This window comes from Pseudophryne corroboree, chromosome 9 (genome assembly GCF_028390025.1).
Source record: "Pseudophryne corroboree isolate aPseCor3 chromosome 9, aPseCor3.hap2, whole genome shotgun sequence".
NCBI lineage: Eukaryota > Metazoa > Chordata > Amphibia > Anura > Myobatrachidae > Pseudophryne > Pseudophryne corroboree.
The window spans coordinates 292,111,873-292,132,926 of record NC_086452.1 but is presented as its reverse complement, the minus strand read 5'-3'; the positions used below and the strand labels follow the sequence as shown (position 1 = coordinate 292,132,926).

Here is a 21,054-nt window from a genome sequence, read left to right as displayed (position 1 = left end):
TGAGGTTGAGAATGGGCCGGGAGGAACCAGTCGGATTCGGTACTAGGAACAGCGTTGAATAGTACCCCCGTCCTCTCTGAGACAGAGGCACCGGCACTATCACTCCTGTGTGCAGAAGGGATTGTACCACCAAATGGAGAGTTTTTGCTTTCAACGGATCCGAAGGGATATTTGTCGAGCAAAACTGGCGAGGGGGACGTTTCTTGAAAGACATGGCGTATCCGTGAGTGACGACTTTCCTTACCCAGGCATCTGAAGTGCTCTGTAACCATGCCTGGGCGAACCGCAGAATGGACGTAGTAAATGCTTTGGCTGCCAGGACACCGGCATCAGAGGCTGCCTCCTGAATGTAATGAGAGGCCGTGGTAATATATGAAAGACACTGTCTGGCATTATCAGAAAAATTAGAAGGTAGCTCCGCTTCAACTTCTTGAACCATGGTTTCAATAGCTTTTGCAGCCCAAAAAGCTGCTATAGTAGGTCTATGTACAGCACCCGCAAGAGTGTAAATAGACTTCAAGCAACCCTCCACACGCTTATCCGTCGATTCTTTCAGAGAGGTGACGGTGGTAATAGGCAGAGTAGATGATATCACCAGACGTGCGACATGTGAGTCCACCGGCGGCGGCGTCTCCCAATTTTTACTTAACTCTGCAGCGATGGGATAACGAGCTAGCATCTTCTTAGACAGGGAGAATTTCTTTCCTGGATACTCCCAGGATTCCTGATGTATGTCAACTAAATGGTCAGAATGTGGCAAAACTAATTTAGTAACCTTCTGACGTTTCAACTTATCAGGTTTCTTAGTCGTATCTGGAGGTTCAGTTTCATCATCGATGTGAAGAATCAGTTTGATAGCCTCCAAGATGTCAGGAACATCCACCTGTGTTGTAGATTCCCCATAAGAAAGCATCTGCCTCAGTGTCTGATGGGTCAGTATATACGCCATCTCCATCGGGTGAAGTATCCGAAACATGCGTGGATTGTGAGGAAGAAATGGTCCGCTTAGATGACCCTTTGGTCCTAGGGGGGCGAGGGTCAGGCTTTTGTTTAACCAAAGACTAATTTAACTGCTGTAACTGAGAAGACAGAGAATCCACCCATGGTGGATTTAATACAGGGACAATATATGATTGTACAGGCACAGGAGGTCCCACAGGGGGCGCAAGTCTCATTAATAGCTTAGTCAGTAAATTAGAAAAAGCAGCCCAAAGGTGGGTCTTGGTGTGCCACCGATGCTGCAGGCTGACTGAGGGGTACAGAACTTCTAATACCTGGACCCTCAGCTGGAATATTTTCCTCAGATAAATCTGCGGTGTCAGCGCTGCAAGATGCAGGATCAGCCACAGAGCCCCCGCCCTGTGACGCAGACATTATTGGAGAATGTAGCTCTAGGGCGTAACAGTACAATATAGCCAGACACAGTACCTGACAAAAAAAACCTGTGGAGTGTGATTGCAATGTAGATCACAAACAGAGGATTTAAGTGGTATATGGTGACTGAAATACACAGAGAAAAATACCAAACAGTATATCCTGTGAAACAATCTATATATAGGACCCTGATGCACTTAAACCCCCTTCAGGGTACAGAATATAGGGATAGCAAGATGTGTGAGATACACAGAATAGGAACCACACAGCAGCTATTGGCACACACAGTCACATGTACAAAGCAGAAATTATTACAAATAACAATGAAACTGCACTGGACTAGCAATACTAAGTAAAGCTATGTATGTATACAGATATAACAATGCACAGTAAATACTGGATGCATATCACAGGATACTTGTACTAAATATCCCTGTAGTTATGCACTTGTTCTTAACTAACACTGTCTAAACGACATGTAGAATACTTAAGTGTCCTGTAAATGCACAGCGCTGATGAGGCAGGCGGCTTTACAGAGGAGAATCAGCGCAGCTCTGTGTAATGGCGCCCGAATGCTGACAGGGAGTGAGGAAGAGAGAGAGAGATGCAGCTTCAGGACGGGAACATCTGCTGTAGATGGCGCCTGGGGCTGGGCTACAGGTCAGAGCTATATCCCCTCTGCTGGACTTCACCACCAGGTACTATGGAGCCTATACTAAATGGATTTTATTAAATCCGACCTGTGCTCCTTGCCCTGGTGGATACAGTGGGGTCCCTGCACGACCACAGTGTCCAGGCCAGCGGCGCGGTCCGTCTCCGGAGACCGCAACTGGATCGCGATTTCAGCGGGTCCCGTCAGGGGGGCCTCTTACCTCCTCCCTATCGTGCGGCCACGCGATCCAGGAGAGCAGTGGCGGTATGTGTGCCTGATGAGACCGGAGCGCCTTCGCTGTAAGTACCTGGCTAGCAGGGTGCAGGAGTATACAGCGCCGCTGGGGGAGGTGAGGGAGCCATAGCACAATATGTCAGACGGACATATAGCACCAAGTGCCTTTGCTGCGGCCCTTGAAGTCTTCTTTCTTGTCAGAAAAGCTCTTTTCAGGGCTGCCTAGCACAGCCCTCCCTTTTAGTTGCCTACTTACAAACTGAGCTGAGCTCCAGTGCCTGGAGGCGGGGATATAGAGGAGGCAGTGCAGTGCATCCTGGGAACAGTCAAAGCTTTAGCCTGTTGGTGCCTCGGATCAAGATCCAACTCTACACCCCTATGTTATTCCCTGTGGAATACCAGTGTACCCCGCTGTAGAAATATATATACACACACATATATATATATACAAACACACAAACACACACACACACACCCATATATATATATACACATATACATAGATCTAAAAACACACACACATATATATATACATATACACACACACACACATATATATATATATATATATATATATATATACATACCTATATACACACAAATATATACACACATATATATATATATCAATATAGTGGTGTAAGTAGCGCTGCTACCTATTAACTAAGTCTAACGTGTTGAAAATGTGTACAATTAATCAGTAAATCAATATAACAAATAAAATCATTAGCCTTAACAGATCACTTCTTAAGTTAAGATGGCCGCTGTGAAAAAAGTCCTCTTAGAATGGACCTTATTTCAAAGTCCAGGTGCAAAAATAAGAATTTACTTACCGATAATTCTATTTCTCGTAGTCCGTAGTAGATGCTGGGGACTCCGTAAGGACCATGGGGAATAGCGGCTCCGCAGGAGACAGGGCACAAAAGTAAAAGCTTTAGGATCAGGTGGTGTGCACTGGCTCCTCCCCCTATGACCCTCCTCCAAGCCTCAGTTAGGATACTGTGCCCGGACGAGCGTACACAATAAGGAAGGATCTTGAATCCCGGGTAAGACTCATACCAGCCACACCAATCACACCGTACAACCTGTGATCTGAACCCAGTTAATAGCATGATAACAGCGGAGCCTCTGAAAAGATGGCTCACAACAATAATAACCCGATTTTTGTAACAATAACTATGTACAAGTATTGCAGACAATCCGCACTTGGGATGGGCGCCCAGCATCCACTACGGACTACGAGAAATAGAATTATCGGTAAGTAAATTCTTATTTTCTCTGACGTCCTAAGTGGATGCTGGGGACTCCGTAAGGACCATGGGGATTATACCAAAACTCCCAAACGGGCGGGAGAGTGCGGATGACTCTGCAACACCGAATGAGAGAACTCCAGGTCCTCCTCAGCCAGGGTATCAAATTTGTAGAATTTTGCAAACGTGTTTGCCCCTGACCAAGTAGCAGCTCGGCAAAGTTGTAAAGCCGAGACCCCTTGGGCAGTCGCCCAAGATGAGCCCACCTTCCTTGTGGAATGGGCATTTACAGATTTTGGCTGTGGCAGGCCTGCCACAGAATGTGCAAGCTGAATTGTACTACAAATCCAACGAGCAATCGTCTGCTTAGAAGCAGGAGCACCCAGTTTGTTGGGTGCATACAGGATAAACAGCGAGTCAGTTTTCCTGACTCCAGCCGTCCTGGAAACATATATTTTCAGGGCCCTGACAACATCTAGCAACTTGGAGTCCTCCAAGTCCCTATTAGCCGCAGGTACCACAATAGGCTGGTTCAGGTGAAACGCTGACACCACCTTAGGGAAAAACTGGGGACGAGTCCGCAGTTCTGCCCTGTCCGAATGGAAAAAGAGATATGGGCTTTTGTGAGACAAAGCCGCCAATTCTGACACTCGCCTGGCCGAGGCCAGGGCCAACCGCATGGTCACTTTCCATGTGAGATATTTCAAATCCACAGATTTGAGCGGTTCAAACCAATGTGATTTGAGGAATCCCAGAACTACGTTGAGATCCCACGGTGCCACTGGAGGCACAAAAGGGGGTTGTATATGCAGTACTCCCTTGACAAACGTCTGGACTTCAGGAACTGAAGCCAATTCTTTCTGGAAGAAAAACGACAGGGCCGAAATTTGAACCTTAATGGACCCCAATTTTAGGCCCATAGACACTCCTGTTTGCAGGAAATGCAGGAATCAACCGAGTTGAAATTTCTTCGTGGGGGCCTTCCTGGCCTCACACCATGCAACATATTTTCGCCACCTGTGGTGATAATGTTGTGCGGTCACCTCCTTCCTGGCTTTGACCAGGGTAGGGATGACCTCTTCCGGAATGCCTTTTTCCCTTAGGATCCGGCGTTCAACCGCCATGCCGTCAAACGCAGCCGCGGTAAGTCTTGGAACAGACATGGTACTTGCTGAAGCAAGTCCCTTCTTAGCGGCAGAGGCCATGGGTCCTCTGTGAGCATCTCTTGAAGTTCCGGGTACCAAGTCCTTCTTGGCCAATCCGGAGCCACGAGTATAGTTCTTACTCCTCTACGTCTTATAATTCTCAGTACCTTGGGTATGAGAAGCAGAGGAGGGAACACATACACCGACTGGTACACCCACGGTGTTACCAGAACGTCCACAGCTATTGCCTGAGGGTCTCTTGACCTGGCGCAATACCTGTCCAGTTTTTTGTTCAGGCGGGACGCCATCATGTCCACCTTTGGTCTTTCCCAACGGTTCACAATCATGTGGAAGACTTCCAGATGAAGTCCCCACTCTCCCGGGTGGAGGTCGTGCCTGCTGAGGAAGTCTGCTTCCCAGTTGTCCACTCCCGGAATGAACACTGCTATCACATGATTTTCCGCCCAGCGAAGAATCCTTGCAGTTTCTGCCATTGCCCTCCTGCTTCTTGTGCCGCCCTGTCTGTTTACGTGGGCGACTGCCGTGATGTTGTCCGACTGGATCAATACCGGCTGACCTTGAAGCAGAGGTCTTGCTAAGCTTAGAGCATTGTAAATTGCCCTTAGCTCCAGTATATTTATGTGGAGAGAAGTCTCCAGACTTGACCACACTCCCTGGAAATTTTTTCCCTGTGTGACTGCTTTCCAGCCTCTCAGGCTGGCATCCGTGGTCACCAGGACCCAGTCCTGAATGCCGAATCTGCGGCCCTCTAGTAGATGAGCACTCTGCAGCCACCACAGAAGAGACACCCTTGTCCTTGGAGACAGGGTTATCCGCTGATGCATCTGAAGATGCGATCCGGACCATTTTTCCAGCAGATCCCACTGAAAAGTTCTTGCGTGAAATCTGCCCAATGGAATCGCTTCGTAAGAAGCCACCATTTTTCCCAGGACCCTTGTGCAATGATGCACTGACACTTTTCCTGGTTTTAGGAGGTTCCTGACTAGCTCGGATAACTCCCTGGCTTTCTCCTCTGGGAGAAACACCTTTTTCTGGACTGTGTCCAGAATCATCCCTACTGTTGCCATATAGACCATTACATAACAATATAATTTAGTAGGTACCAAAGTTAGAACAAATTATGTAAATTAAATAATATGATTTATTACCCAATGTGATTTTAACCAGTTAAGAGTGTGTGTATATATATATTATTGTAAGGTATAACTTAAATAGGTTTGAATGTATTAGTCTTATGTTTTGAGAATTTAGTAGCATGTATTTCTGTGTGTTTTACTGCAAGATTATGGGTCATTATGTAAGAGACAGGTTTTCTCTGTGTAAGCCATATAGCCAGAATACACAATACATTGAGCATTACACAAATTCATCCCTTCCATGCCATTATTCATATCTGTATTAATCAAAGGATTAACGTCTGATCTGCGCTATACCAAGTACAATTAAATCAAAGTTTACATGATATGTAGATATATGTATACTGTATACTTGATTCACACACAGCAAATAAATAATCATAACTTGGTGGATAAAGTCAATAGGTCACCTAGCTCAGGTCTCATAATATGCAAACAGTTACTGGTATGAACAGGGTACATTGGAATTCACAATCAAAGATCTTCATACCTTTAGAGAGTACATCAACCAGCTGGCCTATTGTCCAGTTATACTGCTGGCCAGAGGCAATGATAATATAGGATCAAACGCACTATAAACAGGTCACAATCATTTATGCTAACACCCTAGGGCCTAGGCGAAATAGATCGTTTACACATCCATACAAAGGTAGATCTCTGATGGATAAAGGAATACCAAACTTTATGATCCCAAAATTCTCTACATGCTCACCACCGTGGGACGGAGTTAGCAGAGAACGTTTTATTACACTTTGGAATCTGTCAAAACCTATAATTATGTACTCCATTGGAAACTGTGGGCATATACTAGTTTTGAATTGGTAGAATATAGGATATAAGGGGCAGTCTGATAGATAGAGAGTTAGAAGGAGAGGAGGAAGGAACAAAGTCCAGAGGGAGTCAGGATCCTAAGACGGTAGCTATGAATTATGCCCTCACATATTCTTGCAAGTGTATAGTATGTGTATTAATTGTTTAAGTTTGTAAAACTGTTTGTGTTTTATGTATGTACCATGGTTAAGGAAGTTTAGATAAATTATAAGATTTATTATCATTGTGTTATCTTATCTTGTAATTTGTATCACCTATAATAAATGTACTAGACAAAATAGAGCTGGTATTCCAAGTCTTGAACTCATTTTCGGAATCACTAAAGTTATACATGAAATCTGCATATATTATATAAGGCTCTGCAAGTTGGGACAACTGACTTGTAGTCAAAGTATAGTACTTATATGTTCAATGAGCCAGGATTATATATCTCTGTAAAGTATATTTAGGCTTTGCCTGGAAATATTTCCTGGACAGTAGAGATATAGCTCCTTTAATCTGAGCCAATCACAGGTATGAAAATAGGAACGTCCACGCATTACATATTGTGTGATTGGACCAGTACTAAACATCACCCCTTTTGTTATGAGCCCACCTATTTGTAAGCCTATTATAATATATTTGCAGATATAAAATACATAAACCATTATATCAATATATGATATAATAAATATATGTTATATAAGATTCCATAAATCAACATTGGCGACCACGGAAGGGACTTGGAATTATTCAGTATCAATTTTGACTAAATACAATATTTAGGGGCAGCGCAAGGGCTATAAGCCCGCTGGGCAAAATACAAGATCACAGTGGAATAAGTTGCAAATGACTAGAGAATTTTATTTTCTAAAAAAGGCCTAAAGTAAGAAATTAAAAAACACGGGTGTTAGAGTTTAACTTATCAGGCTAGCGAACAGATAAGGGAGGATACCACGTGCAAAATATAGGAAATATTGTTCCCAAATACTAAAAGTTTGTAATTCTCAGTGATAGAATACATATAACGAAAGGGAATAAATCTGTAAAATGGCTACAATGTCAAATATAGACAGCATTGTAGTGAAATACATCACAAAGCAAAAGTGTACAGACTTTGCTTGTGATGCCAAATTAAAAGAAAACCCATGGAGCTATGTCCAGGGTTTGTTTGATGATGAAATTAAATCATCAAAGAAAAGGAAACAGAAAGGAATAGCCATTGCAGGCTTGTATGCAGCCTGTTTGGCTATGGATGCTAAATTAAGCAGTTTAGCTAAAACCCTACAAAAATGTAGAGAAGAATCTAATTTAAAAGAAACAGAAAGCAAGGAAAAAATAGATCAGCTAAATATCCAAATTAAAACTTTAACAACACTTAATGACATGGGTAAAATCTCCCAGGATGAAGTGTTACAGAAACATAAAAATGCTCAGAGGGAATCCACAGAATGTAGGAGAGCTCTAACAGAGGTTACAACAGAGAGAGATGAGATAATAAGTGCATATAAAGTTATGCAGGGACAGCCCACATGAGTATACCACCATTGGTCAGACGGTTATCACCCCAATCCCCGTTTATGAAGAGGACATAAATATAGATAGTGAACCAGAAATCTCAAACCTTGGAGAATATATACCTGTGTTCAACATACACATAGATAGTTTAACCTTAGATTTACAGAAACTCCTGGATAGGAAAGACACACACATAGTTCAAATTAATAACATGGTTGAGAAGGCAGATGCCACACTAAATAAATTACTGCATGATGGAGATTTTGAAATAACCATGACAAACACCTGGCTGGAGATTGGTTTAAAGGGCTTGCTGATCGGTCAAACAATCTTGCTAATCATTTTAATTTCACTGATATTGTGGCTTAAGCGCCTTATAAGGCAGGAACGCAGTAAGCTAGAAAAACTGGTAGATGCAAGATATAAGCAATTATTATGTTAATGTATGTGTGGCCATCATCATCAATTCTCACGGCCACAAGGGGGCGACTGTTGCCATATAGACCATTACATAACAATATAATTTAGTAGGTACCAAAGTTAGAACAAATTATGTAAATTAAATAATATGATTTATTACCCAATGTGATTTTAACCAGTTAAGAGTGTGTGTATATATATATTATTGTAAGGTATAACTTAAATAGGTTTGAATGTATTAGTCTTATGTTTTGAGAATTTAGTAGCATGTATTTCTGTGTGTTTTACTGCAAGATTATGGGTCATTATGTAAGAGACAGGTTTTCTCTGTGTAAGCCATATAGCCAGAATACACAATACATTGAGCATTACACAAATTCATCCCTTCCATGCCATTATTCATATCTGTATTAATCAAAGGATTAACGTCTGATCTGCGCTATACCAAGTACAATTAAATCAAAGTTTACATGATATGTAGATATATGTATACTGTATACTTGATTCACACACAGCAAATAAATAATCATAACTTGGTGGATAAAGTCAATAGGTCACCTAGCTCAGGTCTCATAATATGCAAACAGTTACTGGTATGAACAGGGTACATTGGAATTCACAATCAAAGATCTTCATACCTTTAGAGAGTACATCAACCAGCTGGCCTATTGTCCAGTTATACTGCTGGCCAGAGGCAATGATAATATAGGATCAAACGCACTATAAACAGGTCACAATCATTTATGCTAACACCCTAGGGCCTAGGCGAAATAGATCGTTTACACATCCATACAAAGGTAGATCTCTGATGGATAAAGGAATACCAAACTTTATGATCCCAAAATTCTCTACATGCTCACCACCGTGGGACGGAGTTAGCAGAGAACGTTTTATTACACTTTGGAATCTGTCAAAACCTATAATTATGTACTCCATTGGAAACTGTGGGCATATACTAGTTTTGAATTGGTAGAATATAGGATATAAGGGGCAGTCTGATAGATAGAGAGTTAGAAGGAGAGGAGGAAGGAACAAAGTCCAGAGGGAGTCAGGATCCTAAGACGGTAGCTATGAATTATGCCCTCACATATTCTTGCAAGTGTATAGTATGTGTATTAATTGTTTAAGTTTGTAAAACTGTTTGTGTTTTATGTATGTACCATGGTTAAGGAAGTTTAGATAAATTATAAGATTTATTATCATTGTGTTATCTTATCTTGTAATTTGTATCACCTATAATAAATGTACTAGACAAAATAGAGCTGGTATTCCAAGTCTTGAACTCATTTTCGGAATCACTAAAGTTATACATGAAATCTGCATATATTATATAAGGCTCTGCAAGTTGGGACAACTGACTTGTAGTCAAAGTATAGTACTTATATGTTCAATGAGCCAGGATTATATATCTCTGTAAAGTATATTTAGGCTTTGCCTGGAAATATTTCCTGGACAGTAGAGATATAGCTCCTTTAATCTGAGCCAATCACAGGTATGAAAATAGGAACGTCCACGCATTACATATTGTGTGATTGGACCAGTACTAAACATCACCCCTTTTGTTATGAGCCCACCTATTTGTAAGCCTATTATAATATATTTGCAGATATAAAATACATAAACCATTATATCAATATATGATATAATAAATATATGTTATATAAGATTCCATAAATCAACACTAGGAACAGCAGACGTGTCGTCGGGATCAGCTGCGATTTTGGAATATTTAGAATCCACCCGTGCTGTTGTAGCAGTACTGCTACTCCGACCTCCAACTGTTCCCTGGACTTTGCCCTTATCAGGAGATCGCCCAAGTAAGGGATAATTAAGACGTCTTTTCTTCGAAGAAGAATCATCATTTCGGCCCTTACCTTGGTAAAGACTGCCGTGGACAATCCAAACGGCAGCGTCTGAACTGATAGTGACAGTTCAGTACCACGAACCTGAGGTACCCTTGGTGAGAAGGGCAAATTGAGACATGGAGGTAAGCATCCTTGATGTCCAAGGACACCATATAGTCCCCTCTTCCAGGTTCGCGATCACTGCTCTGAGTGACTCCATCTTGATTTGAACCTTTGTATGTAAATGTTCAAAGATTTCAGATTTAGAATAGGTCTCACCGAGCCGTCTGGCTTCGGTACCACAATTAGTGTGGAATAATACCCCTTTCCTTGTTGTAGGAGGGGTACTTTGATTATCACCTGCTGGTGAATTGCTTCCAATACTGCCTCCCTGTCGGAGGGAGACGTTGGTAAAGCAGACTTCAGGAACCTGCGAGGAGGCGACGTCTCGAATTCCAATCTGTACCCCTGAGATACTACCTGTAGGATCCAGGGGTCCACTTGCGAGTGAGCCCACTGCGCGCTGAAACTCTTGAGACGACCCCCCACCGCACCTGAGTCCGCTTGTAAGGCCCCAGCGTCATGCTGAGGACTTGGCAGAAGCGGTGGAGGGCTTCTGTTCCTGGGAAGGGGCTGCCTGCTGCAGTCTTTTTTCCTTTCCTCTACCCCTGGGCAGATATGACTGGCCTTTTGCCCGCTTGCCCTTATGGGGACGAAAGGACTGAGGCTGAAAAGACGGTGTCTTTTTCTGCTGAGAGGTGACTTGGGGTAAAAAGGTGGATTTTCCAGCTGTTGCCGTGGCCACCAGGTCCGATAGACCTACCCCAAATAACTCCTCCCCTTTATACGGCAATACTTCCATGTGCCGTTTGGAATCCGCATCACCTGACCACTGTCGTGTCCATAAACATCTTCTGGCAGAAATGGACATCGCACTTACTCTTGATGCCAGAGTGCAAATATCCCTCTGTGCATCTCGCATATATAGAAATGCATCCTTTAAATGCTCTATAGTCAATAAAATACTGTCCCTGTCAAGGGTATCAATATTTTCAGTCAGGGAAACCGACCAAGCCACCCCAGCACTGCACATCCAGGCTGAGGCGATCGCTGGTCGCAGTATAACACCAGTATGTGTGTATATACTTTTTAGGATATTTTCCAGCCTCCTATCAGCTGGTTCCTTGAGGGCGGCCGTATCTGGAGACGGTAACGCCACTTGTTTTGATAAGCGTGTGAATGCCTTATCCACCCTAGGGGGTGTTTCCCAACGCGCCCTAACTTCTGGCGGGAAAGGGTATAACGCCAATAATTTCTTAGATATTAGCAATTTTTAATTCATCTGATTCAGGAAAAACTACAGGTAGTTTTTTCACACCCCACATACTACCCTTTTTTGTGGTACTTGTAGTATCAGAAATATGTAACACCTCCTTCATTGCCCTTATCATGTAACGTGTGGCCCTACTGGAAAATACGTCTGTTTTTTCACCGTCGACACTGGAGTCAGTGTCCGTGTCTGTGTCGACCGACTGAGGTAATGGCCGTTTTAAAGCCCCTGACGGTGTTTGAGACGCCTGGACAGGTACTAATTGGTTTGCCGGCCGTCTCATGTCGTCAACCGACCTTGCAGCGTGTTGACATTATCACGTAATTCCATAAATAAGCCATCCATTCCGGTGTCGACTCCCTAGGGGGTGACATCACCATTACAGGCAATTTCTCCGCCTCCACACCAACATCGTCCTCATACATGTCGACACACACGTACCGACACACAGCACACACACAGGGAATGCTCTGATAGAGGACAGGACCCCACTAGCCCTTTGGGGAGACAGAGGGAGAGTTTGCCAGCACACACCAAAACTCTATAATTATACAGGGACAACCTTATAATAAGTGTTTTCCCTTATAGCATCTTAATATATTATAATATCGCCACACAAAATGCCCCCCCTCTCTGTTTTAACCCTGTTTCTGTAGTGCAGTGCAGGGGAGAGCCTGGGAGCCTTCCTAGCAGCGGAGCTGTGTAGGAAAATGGCGCTGTGTGCTGAGGAGAATAGGCCCCGCCCACTTTCCGGCGGGCTCTTCTCCCGGTTTTTCTGACAACCTGGCAGGGGTTAAATACATCCATATAGCCTCAGGGGCTATATGTGATGTATTTTTAGCCAGCATAGGTACTTTCATTGCTGCCCAGGGCGCCCCCCCCAGCGCCCTGCACCCTCAGTGACCGTTGGTGTGAAGTGTGCTGAGAGCAATGGCGCACAGCTGCAGTGCTGTGCGCTACCTCATGAAGACTGAGAAGTCTTCAGCCGCCGATTTCTGGACCTCTTCTCTCTTCAGCATCTGCAAGGGGGTCGGCGGCGCGGCTCCGGTGACCCATCCAGGCTGTACCTGTGATCGTCCCTCTGGAGCTAGTGTCCAGTAGCCTAAGAAGCCAATCCATCCTGCACGCAGGTGAGTTCACTTCTTCTCCCCTAAGTCCCGCGTTGCAGTGAGCCTGTTGCCAGCAGGACTCACTGAAAATAAAAAACCTAACAAAACTTTTACTCTAAGCAGCTCTTTAGGAGAGCCACCTAGATTGCACCCTTCTCGGCCGGGCACAAAAACCTAACTGAGGCTTGGAGGAGGGTCATAGGGGGAGGAGCCAGTGCACACCACCTGATCCTAAAGCTTTTACTTTTGTGCCCTGTCTCCTGCGGAGCCGCTATTCCCCATGGTCCTTACGGAGTCCCCAGCATCCACTTAGGACGTCAGAGAAATATACAATAGTGGTAGGACCCAGCGCCTTCAGTGATACATGTTGTCCTAGTGTGGGTAGTAAATCAATATGCGTACCGGAAACCAATGTGATTTCAGTTAGTGTATACAGCCTTCTTGCGTTGAATTCATCCTGGTTAGTCAAACTCCCGGAAAAGTTCCGATAGTCCAGTACTCCAGCCACAATGTGAAAAAACAGATATATGGACAATAATAGTATAGTATTTCAGCTACATATAGTAAGAGTGATAATAATCTTTTGTGCCGTGAGTGCAATTTTATACATGCATCAATTAGTGCAGGTGCACCCTTCGTGTGAGTTCAGTGCAAAATGGTTGGTATCCTTAGCCAAACGGGGAGAATAGTTATAATAGTACCTTTAGTACTTAAGTTTCTTGCGTATAGTAAATTCTCTCGGAGGTCTTCTCCTGGATTAGGGGTAGGTGCCTTAAATGTAAAACTCCCAATGGGAGGAAATAATACTCATAGTGTAGTATTTAAATAAAAAAGGAATTTAATGACATAGACAATATACAAGATAAAACAAAATAAAAATAAGAATAGGTGGACTCGTACAGTATATATAAATGTTAAAAAGCTTATCTGCTTATCCTTGAGGAGGAGTGGAGTATAGATCCAACGCGTTTCATCCTCTATGCTTTTTGGCAGGACTTCATCAAGGGGTAAGTGAGTGTACACTGTTTGTGGAAGCTATATATAGGAGATAGTGCAGGGACTCCGGCGTTTCTAATACGCTACTGCGCATGTGCGGGACTCGATTTTCCCGCCATGGCTCATGTGACCGTGCGGGATTAGATCTATCCCGTTGTGTAACATTATGTGGCGCATGCCACGACAACGATCCTCTGAAACGGTGGTCAACGTGGCTTGTATACACACATATACATACATATAAATACACACATACATACTGTATATATACACACATATACATACACACACATTTTATATATATATATATATATATATATATATATATATATATATATATATATATATATATATATATAAATCCAGGCAAGAAGCGGCACTCAGAGACAAAGATAAATGCAAAACAATTGTATTATAGATCCATAAAGGTCAACGATCGTTTCGAGGCACACAGCCCCGTCGTCAGGACATGGACAGGACACATGAGTGCCGCTTCTTTCTGGATTTTTGTATTACCTGAATAGCGAGCACCAGAGCACGTTGTTCCTTTACTGGGAGTGCCGGCTGCTGCTGGAAGTTTATATATATATATATATATATATATATATATATATATATATATATATAAGATTCCAGTATGACCGGCACTCCAAATAACTTATTTAAATACCTGGGTGCCCTCCCTCGGTCCAAACAGAGCAGATACACAGAGCAAGTTCAGGCAGCACTCCACGGATTTTCAACACCAAATAAGACAGCTACACAGGCTTGATGTCAACGTTTCAGGTGCTGTTTAATCACACCTTTCGTCAGGATATCCTGACGAAAGGTGTGATTAAACAGCACCTGAAACGTTGACATCAAGCCTGTGTAGCTGTCTTATTTGGTGTTGAAAATCCGTGGAGTGCCGCCTGAACTTGCTCTGTATATATATATATATATATATATATATATATATATATAAATATATATATATATATACACACATATATACACACACACACACACACACACATATACACACACACACACACACACAGTGGGGCAAAAAAGTATTTGGACATCCACCAATTGTGCAAGTTGACCCACTTAAAAAGTTGAGAGAGGTCTGTAATTTCCATTATAGGTACACTTCAACTGTGGGAGACAGAATCTGAAAAAAAAAACAGGAAATCACATTGTGTGATTTTTAAACAATTTATTTGTATATTCTTGTGGAAAATAAATATTTGGACACCTACCAAGCAGCAAAATTTCTGGCTCTCACAGACCTGTTACTTCTTCTTTAACCACTTAACTGACGATTTTTCCCTTCAAAAGCGTTAAAAATATTGCAGAACGGATCTCCTCGTCAAAAACGGGGGGACAGGGTGGGACGGCGCAGTTGCATGAAATCTGACCATGCCAGTTAAGTGGTTAAGAAGCTCTTCTATCCTCCACTCCTTTCCTGTATTAAATGGCACCTGTTTGAACTGGTTATCTGTATAAAAGACACCTGTCCACACCCTCAAACAGTCAGACTGCTACCTCTCCACCATGGCCAAGACCAGAGAGCTGTCTAAGGACACCAGGGACAAAATTGTAGAGCTGCACAAGGCTGGGATGAGCTACTCGACAATAGGCAAGCGGCTTGGTGAGAAGTGATCAACTGTTGGTGCAAATATTAAAAAAAATAAGAATTTACTCACCGGTAATTCTATTTCTCGTAGTCCGTAGTGGATGCTGGGGACTCCGTAAGGACCACGGGGAATAGCGGCTCCGCAGGAGACTGGGCACAACTAAGAAAGATTTAGGACTACCTGGTGTGCACTGGCTCCTCCCTCTATGCCCCTCCTCCAGACCTCAGTTAGGAAACTGTGCCCGGAAGAGCTGACACAATAAGGAAAGGATTTGGAATCCCGGGTAAGACTCATACCAGCCACACCAATCACACCGTACAACTCGTGATACTATACCCAGTGAACAGTATGAATAACAACTGAGCCTCTCAAACAGATGGCTCCAAACAATAACCCTTTAGTTAGGCAATAACTATATACAAGTAATACAAGTATTGCAGACAATCCGCACTTGGGATGGGCGCCCAGCATCCACTACGGACTACGAGAAATAGAATTACCGGTGAGTAAATTCTTATTTTCTCTGACGTCCTAGTGGATGCTGGGGACTCCGTAAGGACCATGGGGATTATACCAAAGCTCCCAAACGGGCGGGAGAATGCGGATGACTCTGCAGCACCGAATGAGCAAACTCAAGGTCCTCCTCAGCCAGGGTATCAAACTTGTAGAATTTAGCAAATGTGTTTGAACCCGACCAAGTAGCAGCTTTGCAAAGTTGTAAAGCCGAGACCCCTCGGGCAGCCGCCCAGGAAGAGCCCACTTTCCTCGTGGAATGGGCTTTTACAGATTTAGGATGCGGCAGTCCAGCCGCAGAATGTGCAAGTTGAATCGTACTACAGATCCAGCGAGCAATAGACTGCTTTGAAGCAGGAGCACCCAGCTTGTTGGGCGCATACAGGATAAATAGCGAGTCAGTTTTCCTGACTCCAGCCGTCCTGGAAACATAGATTTTCAGGGCCCTGACTACGTCCAGCAACTTGGAATCCTCCAAGTCCTTAGTAGCTGCAGGCACCACAATAGGTTGGTTCAAATGAAAAGCTGATACCACCTTAGGAAGAAATTGGGGACGAGTCCTCAATTCCGCCCTATCCATATGGAAAATCAGATAAGGGCTTTTACATGACAAAGCCGCCAATTCTGACACACGCCTGGCCGAAGCCAAGGCCAACAGCATGACCACTTTCCACGTGAGATATTTTAGTTCCACGGTTTTAAGTGGCTCAAACCAATGTGACTTAAGGAAATCCAACACCACGTTGAGATCCCAAGGTGCCACTGGAGGCACAAAAGGAGGTTGAATATGCAGCACTCCTTTAACAAACGTCTGAACTTCAGGCAGTGAAGCCAGTTCTTTTTGGAAGAAAATCGACAGAGCCGAAATCTGGACCTTAATGGAGCCTAATTTGAGGCCCATAGTCACCCCTGACTGTAGGAAGTGCAGAAATCGACCCAGCTGAAATTCCTCCGTTGGGGCCCTTCTGGCCTCACACCACGCAACATATTTTCGCCATATGCGGTGATAATGGTTTGCGGTCACCTCCTTCCTAGCTTTAATCAGCGTAGGGATGACTTCCTCCGGAATGCCCTTTTCCTTCAGGATCCGGCGTTCAACCGCCATGCCGTCAAACGCAGTCGCGGTAAGTCTTGGAACAGACAGGGTCCCTGCTGCAGCAGGTCCTGTCTGAGCGGCAGAGGCCATGGTTCCTCTGATATCATTTCTTGAAGTTCTGGGTACCAAGCTCTTCTTGGCCAATCCGGAACAATGATTACAGTTCTTACTCTTCTCCTTCTTATTATCCTCAGTACCTTGGGTATGAGAGGAAGAGGAGGGAACACATAAACCGACTGGTACACCCACGGTGTCACTAAAGCGTCCACAGCTATCGCCTTAGGGTCCCTTGACCTGGCGCAATATCTTTTTAGCTTTTTGTTGAGGCGGGACGCCATCATGTCCACCTGTGGCCTTTCCCACCGGTGTACAACCATTTGGAAGACTTCTGGATGAAGTCCCCACTCTCCCGGGTGGAGGTCGTGTCTGCTGAGAAAGTCTGCTTCCCAGTTGTCCACTCCGGGAATGAACACTGCTGACAGTGCTAACACATGATTTTCCGCCCATCAGAGAATCCTTGTGGCTTCTGCCATCGCCATCCTGCTTCTTGTGCCGCCCTGTCGGTTTACATGAGCGACCGCCGTGATGTTGTCTGACTGGATCAGCACCGGCTGGTGTTGAAGCAGGGGTCTTGCCTGACTTAGGGCATTGTAAATGGCCCTTAGTTCCAGAATATTTATGTGTAGGGAAGTCTCCTGACTCGACCATTGTCCCTGGAAGTTTCTTCCCTGTGTGACTGCCCCCCAACCTCGAAGGCTGGCATCCGTGGTCACCAGGATCCAGTCCTGTATGCCGAATCTGCGGCCCTCTAGAAGATGAGCACTCTGCAGCCACCACAGCAGCGACACCCTGGCCCTTGGAGACAGGGTTATCAGCCGATGTATCTGAAGATGCGATCCGGACCACTTGTCCAACAGATCCCACTGAAAGATCCTTGCATGGAACCTTCGAATGGAATTGCTTCTGACTAGAGATGACAACTCCTTAGCCTTCTCCTCCGGGAGAAACACTTTTTTCTGTTCTGTGTCCAGAACCATCCCCAGGAACAGTAGACGCGTTGTAGGAACCAGCTGCGACTTTGGAATATTCAGGATCCAGCCGTGCTGTTGTAGCACTTCCCGAGCTAGTGCTACTCCGATCAACAACTGTTCCCTGGACCTCGCCTTTATAAGGAGATCGTCCAAGTACGGGATAATTAAAACTCCCTTTTTCCGAAGGAGTATCATCATTTCGGCCATTACCTTGGTAAATACCCTCGGTGCCGTGGACAGACCAAACGGCAACGTCTGGAATTGGTAATGACAGTCCTGTACCACAAATCTGAGGTACTCCTGGTGAGGAGGGTAAATGGGGACATGCAGGTAAGCATCCTTGATGTCCAGTGATACCATGTAATCCCCCTCGTCCAGGCTTGCAATCACCGCCCTGAGCGATTCCATCTTGAACTTGAACCTTCTTATATAAGTGTTCAAGGATTTTAAATTTAAAATGGGTCTCACCGAACCGTCCGGTTTCGGTACCACAATCTTTTGGAATAGTAACCCCGTCCTTGTTGAAGGAGGGGTACCTTGATTATCACCTGCTGAGAAAACAGCTTGTGAATCACCTCCAGCACTGCCTCCCTGTCCGGGGGAGCTGTCGGCAAGGCAGATTTGAGGAAACGGCGAGGGGGAGACGTCTCGAATTCCAGCTTGTACCCCTGAGATACTACTTGTAGAATCCAGGGATCCACCCGTGAGCGAGCCCACTGGTCGCTGAAATTCTTGAGACGGGCCCCCACCGTACCTGGCTCCGCCTGTGGAGCCCCAGCGTCATGCGGTGGACTTAGAGGAAGCGGGGGAGGACTTTTATTCCTGGGAACTGGCTGTATGTTGCAGCTTTTTCCCTCTACCTCTGCCTCTGGGCAGAAAGGACGCGCCTCTAACCCGCTTGCCTTTCTGGGGCCGAAAGGACTGTACCTGATAATACAGTGCTTTCTTTGGCTGTGAGGGAACATGGGGTAAAAATGCTGACTTCCCAGCTGTCGCTGTGGAAACGAGGTCCGAGAGACCGTCCCCAAACAACTCCTCACCCTTGTAAGGCAAAACTTCCATGTGCCTTTTAGAATCTGTATCTCCTGTCCACTGCTGAGTCCACAATCCTCTCCTGGCAGAAATGGACATTGCGTTTATTTTAGATGCCAGCCGGCAAATATCCCTCTGTGCATCTCTCATGTATAAGACAGCGTCTTTAATATGCTCTACGGTTAGCAATATAGTGTCCCTGTCTAGGGTATCAATGTTTTCCGACAGGGAATCTGACCACGCAGCTGCAGCACTGCACATCCATGCTGAAGCAATAGCCGGTCTCAGTATAATTCCTGAGTGTGTATATACAGACTTCAGGATAGCCTCCTGCTTTCTATCCGCAGGCTCCTTTAGGGCGGCCGTGTCCTGAGACAGTAGTGCCACCTTTTTTGACAGACGTGTGAGCGCTTTATCCACCCTAGGGGATGTCTCCCAACGTGACCTGTCCTCTGGCGGGAAAGGGTACGCCATTAGTAACTTTTTAGAAATTACCAGTTTCTTATCGGGGGAAGCCCACGCTTCTTCACACACTTCACTTAATTCATCAGATGGGGGAAAAACCACTGGTAGCTTTTTCTCCCCAAACATAATACCCTTTTTTGTGATACCTGGGGTAATATCAGAAATGTGCAACACATTTTTCATTGCCGTAATCATATAACGAGTGGCTCTATTGGAATGTACACTAGTCCTATCGTCGTCGACACTGGAGTCAGTATCCGTGTCGACATCTGTGTCTGCCATCTGAGGTAGTGGGCGTTTTAGAGCCCCTGATGGCTTTTGAGACGCCTGGGCAGGCACGGGCTGAGAAGCCAGCTGTCCCACATCTGCTATGTCGTCAAACCTTTTATGTAAGGAGTTGACACTGTCGCGTAATTCCTTCCACATGTCCATCCATTCAGGTGTCGACCCCGCAGGGGGTGACATCACATTTATCGGCACCTGCTCCGCCTCCACATAAGCCTCCTCATCAAACATGTCGACACACACACAGGGAATGCTCTGACTGAGGACAGGACCCCACAAAGTCCTTTGGGGAGACAGAGAGAGAGTATGCCAGCACACACCAGAGCGCTATATAATGCAGGGATACACACTACACACAGTGATTTTTCCCCTATAGCTGCTACAATACACAGTTTGCGCCTAAATTTAGTGCCCCCCCTCTCTTTTTTACCCTATTGAGCCTGGAAACTGCAGGGGAGAGCCTTGGGAGCGTCCTTCCAGCGGAGCTGTGAGAGGAAATGGCGCCAGTGTGCTGAGGGAGATAGCCCCGCCCCCTTCTCGGCGGACTTCTCCCGCTTTTTTCAGGATATTTTTGGCAGGGGATTTTAAACATATATAGTCTTACTGACTATATTATGTGTTTTTTTGCCAAGCTAAGGTACTCTTATTGCAGCCCAGGGCGCCCCCCCCCAGCGCCCTGCACCCATCAGTGACCGGAGTGTGTGGTGTGCATGGGGAGCAATGGCGCACAGCTGCAGTGCTGTGCGCTACCTTAATGAAGACCGGAGTCTTCAGCCGCCGATTTCCTGGACGTTCTTCTTGCTTCTGGCTCTGCAAGGGGGACGGCGGCGCGGCTCCGGGACCGGACGACCGAGGCTGGGCCTGTGTTCGATCCCTCTGGAGCTAATGGTGTCCAGTAGCCTAAGAAGCCCAAGCTAGCTGCAAGCAGGTAGGTTCGCTTCTCTCCCCTCAGTCCCACGTAGCAGTGAGTCTGTTGCCAGCAGATCTCACTGAAAATAAAAAACCTAAATTATACTTTCTTTTCTAAGAGCTCAGGAGAGCCCCTAGTGTGCAACCAGCTCGGCCGGGCACAAAATTCTAACTGAGGTCTGGAGGAGGGGCATAGAGGGAGGAGCCAGTGCACACCAGGTAGTCCTAAATGTTTCTTAGTTGTGCCCAGTCTCCTGCGGAGCCG

The 21,054-nt window shown here is 45.1% G+C and overlaps 1 protein-coding gene across 5 annotated transcripts in view; it reads right to left on the bottom strand.

Moving 5' to 3' along the window:
- The window catches only part of XPNPEP3 (X-prolyl aminopeptidase 3), a 415,780-nt gene that overhangs the window by 308,430 nt on the left and 86,296 nt on the right, over positions 1 to 21,054 (bottom strand). For 2 of the 5 annotated variants that reach the window (XM_063940369.1, XM_063940368.1), the window contains exons 3-4: positions 13,545 to 13,627; positions 13,246 to 13,341 (exon numbers count right to left, since the gene is read on the bottom strand). The exons of 2 other annotated variants lie outside the window; for them this stretch is intronic. In XM_063940369.1, coding sequence (XP_063796439.1) covers positions 13,246 to 13,341; positions 13,545 to 13,627 — 179 coding nt within the window. The remainder of the gene's footprint in view (positions 1 to 13,245; positions 13,342 to 13,544; positions 13,628 to 21,054) is intronic. One more of the 5 variants, XM_063940370.1, reaches the window with a different exon arrangement.